General features: G+C 46.9%; 1 protein-coding gene across 2 annotated transcripts in view; it reads left to right on the top strand.

Annotated features, from left to right (window-relative positions):
• Positions 1-6,596, top strand: part of CASP7 (caspase 7) — a 32,039-nt gene that overhangs the window by 16,393 nt on the left and 9,050 nt on the right. For both annotated transcript variants that reach the window (XM_018564479.1, XM_018564480.1), the window contains one exon: positions 4,967-5,103. In XM_018564479.1, coding sequence (XP_018419981.1) covers positions 4,967-5,103 — 137 coding nt within the window. The remainder of the gene's footprint in view (positions 1-4,966; positions 5,104-6,596) is intronic.

Raw genomic sequence — 6,596 nt, 5'->3', positions numbered from 1 at the left:
CCCCCCCGCCTTCCCTTCTGGTGCAAGAAACCATGACCCTGAAGAACACTGCGCCAAGAACCGGGTCTGGAGGGCATCATTGAGAGCTACCAGCAGAGCAAGGTAGCCGCCTTCCACTGCAAGGTGAGAAGAGCCCCAACGAGGCAAGAGTCATGTGCGAGCAGTGTGATGTCTTCTATTGCAAGCCATGCCTCCTGCGCTGCCACCCATCCCAGGGACCACTGGCCGGAGGCTGAGCCCCGCAAGATCTCCATCTGCACCAACCACAAGCTGGAGAACCACGGCATGTACTGTATCCAGTGCAAGATGCCGGTCTGTTACCAGTGCCTGAAGGAAGGCAAGCACGGCAGTCACGAGGTCATGGCACTGGGGGCTGTGGAAGCTGCACAAGGTGGGTGAGGGGGGTGCATTGGGGTGGGGGTTGATCAGGTGCCAGTTTAAAGACCGGTGCCACCCTACTGCAGGAAGGATACCACTGGGAATACTCCGACACTTGGTTTCAGGGCCATGGTTTCTTTCACCAGGGGAGGGCCCTTCATGGTTCCTTGCACCAGGGCCCTGAGGTTTCTAGTTGTGCCTCTGGCTCCGAGCATGCACAAATATGACTTTTCTGGTTCTGGAGCACGGCGGGTGGCACATGGATTCCCGGAGCCATTTAGAAGCAGCTCTGGTGGGTCTTGATGGACTTTATTGACCATTGTGGTCCAGCACTAGGCCCGGGGATTGAATCGATCAGCCAGACATCCAAACACATCGAATCCTTTTCTCCTTAACCCAGTTTTCACAACCGTATGCTGAAGCTGTGGAGGAAGCTGCAACAGACGGGCTTGCCTTCCAAATGGCTCTCTGTGACACATGTCTGGTTCCTCGGCAGCACTGAGGAGTAGTTGTCACTATGTAAACGATTTGTAAAGTTTTGAAACTTGACTCCAGCCGCAGATTGTGTTGTTCATGGTTTGGCCTTCATTCACCTTCTCCCCAAATCACCCCAGATGGGATTTCTTGTAACCTGCCAATCGCCTGGCAGCTGTGTGATACAATCGCGCTTACATATGACGACGGGCGGCTGATGTGAGATGACTGATCCCGCTTTACACATTGTGCTAAAATATGCAACTCAACTGATGACCGATGTGACTGGCTCAGTGTTCTCTGTACAGCACTGCAGTCTATGTCGGAGATGTATACATGTATAATAATAGTGTGTGACTGTGGGGGGACATTAGAGTGTAAGCTCCTCTGTACAGAGACTGATGTGGGGGGGGGCATTAGAGTGTAAGCTCCTGTGGTGCAGAGACTGATGTAACAGTATACGGATTATCACAATGTCATCTGCACTGATATCATGAAGGAAGATGAGCATTTCTGCGCGTCAGTGGCGCTCACGCAGGTTCCGTGGAGAGGAGTTCATGACTTGCGTGTGTTTATAGCTCGGCTCCGATGTCTCCGGGTTTCTGTAAAAGGAAAAAAACATATTTTTTATGTAGAAACGTTGATGCCAAAACAGAAATGCTTTTTAGTGTGTACGGTACGTTTAATGGAGCAATAACCATCCTGACAGAGGACAAAGACAGACCATAAGTCAGCCCTCCATCTACATTGCTCGACACTAAACCCTGAAGAAGATTTTTTTTGGAGTGGTGGGGGGGGGGGGTGTAATGATTCATATTGCTGTCTGGCGGCCTTGGTGCAATACCAGCCAATCATATGTCACCATTCATCAGAGCAGATAGAACTAAGAAATAAGACTTCTCATTGGTCGGTGGGAGTAGCTGCTGATTTCACATTACAATTCAAGTCCAGGACTTGGTCAAAAAATGATTTTCCCGGCAATAGTTAAAAATAAATTGCAGCTCCGGCTACTATACTCACCCCGTCACCGTCTCTTGTCCTCACATAGTCCCCAGCCGCTCAAGGACCAAGAACAGCTACTCTTCTAAGTTGATAGACGGCCAGCATTATTCAACCCATTTCCTGCGAGCCCCGGGGTGTCAATGCTCCGCCCCCGCCACCCTAGACTTGCAGAAATAATGCATCTTGCCATTATGTGGCACCATGAAGGATCCGCCCACTGCTGGGGAAAGAAGAGGGCAAAAAAGGACCCGTGACAGCACTGGAGGGCATTAAAGTGTGTCTATAGGTGTCCAGGATCCTACCCCTGGTGACTCAATAACAGGAGCAAGATCCTTGTGTGGTGGAGGTGGAATGAGGGGCTGTGAAACAGTTCTCAGCACTGGAGGGCGACCCAAATCTATCTCACTGGACACAGACAGACGGATGCAAATCTTGCATATAATCTGGCGCGCTCTAAGACCCCATTCACACTGAGCTACATCCATTTTTTTCAGAGCGATTTTCAGCGGAGCGACATTGAGCTACAGTGCACATTTTGTCGTGCTACGCAGCGCGACTTTTCGCAGGGACTTCGTAGCTGCTACATTGGGCTGTAACCAATCAAAAGCGCTCTTGATGTGACATCATTCCTTCCTTCCTTCCTTATATTTCTGTGCAAAAGTGACGCCTTCTGTAGCGCGACGTAGTGTGACAATGTCGCGCTACATTGAGCTATACCATTAAAGTCTATGGGGCCAAATCGCACAAAATCCGCCGAAAAATAGGTCATGTTCGAGCGACGAGCTAAAGGTGACATTGAGATGTGAACGGCTCCATTGAAATGCGTTGGACGAGCCACATAGAGCGACATTGAGCTGAGATTTTTGGAGCGGAAATCACGCGATAAACCACTCAGTGTGAACGGGGTCTTAGGGTTGGGAGCAGCGAGGTGACTCCCACACACTTCTGAAATTTCCTAACCCAGTGTTGGCGAACCTTGGCACTCCAGCTGTTTTAGAACTACAAGTCCCATGAGGCATTGCAAGGCTCTGACAGCCACAGACATAACTCCCAGAGGTAGATGCATGTTGGGATTTGTAGTTTTGGCACAGCTAGAGTGCCAAGGTTCGCCATCACTGTCCTAAGCGATCCTGTGAGCTGGAATCTGGCACACTTTCACCTTTCCAACTGCCCACACACAATTTAGGGTAGTACGAAGCTGGGCGGATCTCGACCTCGATGTCGGGATCCGCTCCGGCTGCGGCGTCTCAGTATACCGCGAGCTGTAGCTCGCGGTATACTGAGCTTAGGGTGACGGGAGGACGCTAGTTTGTGTCCTCCCGTTACCCTAAAGAGAAATATGGGGAAAAACACTAACCCCATAGTTTTCCTTTTAACAGCAAAATCACAACTGAGCACACTAGCAATATTTATATAATGCAGCAATCTCTGTAGGAGTATGAGTTCTTATCCTGGTACACAGAAGGACGGGTATTATTTTTTTTATCATTTAATATCCCTCGGTGGGCGGTGCATAGAGATATGTACAGAGGTAAAAACCTACAAAAGACAAGAAAGAAATGGACGAGAAATGTGGCAAGAACGTCCTGTAACTTCCGTGTTTCAAGCACTTCGAGACCCCTTATAATGTTCCTTTTTTATGTGCTCGAGTTCATAGAGGTAAAGATGTGGGATGGACTCGGAGTCGTGGCCGACCAAGCGTTAAATGATTTCCCTATGACTATGTCCCCATTCACACTGAGCGACACTTCCCACGAGCGGATTTTCGCGCGGCCCGGGATAGCGCGACTGTTCGGGCGACCTTCACCGTCGGGCTGCATGCAAAAAAGAAAAATCGTGCGACATCCGTGGGGAAAAAGGGTCCTGCGCAAGCGACAGGCCAGCTCCATAGAAAATCATTGGACGAGCGACTTCTCGCGATATCGCGTGGCAAATATGCGCTATATCGCGGCAGAAATCCCGGGATTAAACTCTCAGTGTGAATGGGCACTAAGACCCCCATTCACGCTGATTTGAGCTGAGCGACTTTGAGAGACATTGAGCTACAACGCACATATCGTCACGCTACAAATCGCTACTTTTGGCATGGACTTCGTAGCTGCTACATTGGGCTGTAGCCAATCAAAAGCGGTCTTGATGTGACATAATTCCTCTTCCTGTATCCTGCTTATATTTCTGTGCAAAAGTGACGCTTCTGTAGCGCAACAATGTCGCACAAAATCGCTGGTGATGCGCGACGTTGAGTGTAGATTGAAGTCTATTGAGCCAAATCGCACGAAATCCGCCGAAAAATAGGTCATGTTGAAGCGACAAGCTACAGGCGGCATTGAGCTGTGAGATGTGAACAGCGCCATTGAAATTCATTGGATGAGCTACATGGAGCTGATGTTTGAGCTTCAAATCGCTCAGTGTGAACGGGGTCTGATATCTTTTACAATAAAAAAAACAAGTAAGGGTGCCCACACACCTCGCGATAATGGCGGGAAATCCCGCGATCGTACGATTATCGTAAGGTGTGTGGAAGCCGTGCGACCTCTACTACTGTAAGTTCGCACGACTTTTAACTTACGAACATGTTCGAAAACCCGCCGAGCATCGTACGATGTTCGGTGGGTGTGTAGCATGTTCGTACGATAAAAGCCGGACGGGCAGTTGTGCGCAAGCGCACACAGCCCGTTCGGCATTGCGGTCATCGGAAGCCCGCCCCTCATGGGGGGGGGGCGCGGCTTGCGATCATCGCAAGTACGATCTGCCTGTCCAAGATGGGCAGATCGTACGTTTTTTTAAGTACCTTACAACCCTCGCAAGACAAAAGTCTTGCGAGGGTTGTAAGTGTGTGCCCAGCATAAGACGGTGCACTGCTTCAATTTCTGATCTGCTGGACATGGTCTGAAAACATATTCTGATACATGTGACATTGTATAGGAGAATGTATTCAGTGACGTCGACATATAAAAGTATCTAATGTAAATGTAAAAAAAAAAGTAGCAAACCAGGAAATGGAGAATATTCCCCCCCCGATCACTGAACTATTTCCGTCTCTGTTACAAAGCCGAGATCTGTGTCAGCTGGTTTGATTTTTATCTTGAGGTTTCTGTTTGTCTATCTACAGGAAGAAAAAAAATGAACCAGAGAAGCCAGCCAGCCAGAACAGCCGCATTGTTGCCCCAGATTTTCAGTATGCGATGAATTACTCGAAGCTCGGCAAGTGTATCATTATAAACAACAAGAACTTTGAAGACAGAACAGGTGATGGCCGCCGGGATTCTTTTCACTGTGAATTCTGCTCATAAATGTGTCTGTTATACAACGAAGGTGAAACCCGGCACAGCAAACTCCCATATAAACACTCCATTCAGTCCATCTTTATATATGCAATACATATACATTAAATGGCAAAAAGTATGTGGACACCTGACCATCACACCTACTTTTATAGCCAATAGTATGTGAACCCCTCCCAATGATGGAGTTCAGGTGTCTCTAGTGAAGGTTCTATTAATAGTTACTACATCATACGTTGTAGACAATTGTGATCTTCCAGCCTTGTGGTCACAGTTTGGTGAAGACCCTTTTCTGTCCCACCCATGACTGTCCCCTGTGTACAAAGCCAGCTCCATAAAGACATGGTGTGACCAGTATGGTGGAGGAACTCGAGTGTCCTACACAGAGCCCTGACCTTCAACCCTACTGAACACCTTTGGGATGGATTGGAATGGCGGTTGTGCGTCTGGTCTTTTCATCCAACATCAGGACCTGACCCCACAGATGGGACAAATTACGACGGAAACTCCAAAAGTTTGTAGAAAGCCTTCCCAAAACAGTGGAGGATGTTATAGCCACATTGGGAGGCAATTTCATATTGATGACCATGAGGGGAGGGGCCGACTCCATAGTTATGGCCATGGAAGGAGGTGCAGCTCCATATTGATGTTCATGGGAGGGGGAGCTATTGGGGGGGGGGGTGCAACTCCATATTGATGGTCATGGGAGGGGGTGCAATTCCATATTGATGGTCATGGGAGGGGGTGCAACTCCATATTGATGGACTTGGGAGGAGGTGCAACTGCATATGTATGTAGAGTATTTGTAACACAGCGCTAGAGGTGGAGTCAACAAAATGTGTGTAGATGTTCACAGATTGGGTTAAGTGATCAATGTATATCAATGTTTAAATTATGTGTGTTAGAAGCAATCATAAAAAAGTAAACGAAAGAAGTTGGAAATGTGTGAACAACATAAGTGAGCAATTAACTGAAGGTTAAGTGTAGCCTATAGCTAATAAATATCAATGACATACAAACATAGGTGAAAAATCGTGATAAACTTAGATGATAAAAAATAGATAATAAAATTAAATAATAATAATAAGATGGATAAAATCAGCTTCGATTAAGCTTAAGTAATAATAAATGAAATTAGATGATAGTAGATAAATGAAATCAGTTACGATTAGTGAATATAATACGGCATTACAACTTCATTGAAATATATAACACAGTATCAGAAAAAACGTCTCAACAAGATTACAGTGGATAATCTGTGACAGTTTTTTAAAAGATCTGACAAAAAAATCTAAATAGCCCCAAAAAATCAGAAGAATAGCATTCAGTGATCTATATTGATCTTGAATTATTTCTTTAAATAGGTGAAGGCGATGCCAGAGACAGCAATGTTCAATGAGCGATATGAAGAGTAGATTTCAAAAAATAGGCAATGTAAAAACAGGAGAAAGGGGGGGG

Source organism: Nanorana parkeri, unplaced genomic scaffold, assembly GCF_000935625.1.
Source record: "Nanorana parkeri isolate BGI_ZX_2015 unplaced genomic scaffold, ASM93562v1 scaffold754, whole genome shotgun sequence".
In the NCBI taxonomy this organism is placed as follows: Eukaryota; Metazoa; Chordata; class Amphibia; order Anura; family Dicroglossidae; genus Nanorana; species Nanorana parkeri.
Note: the sequence above shows the minus strand (reverse complement) of the source record. Positions and strands in the feature narration are given on the sequence as shown.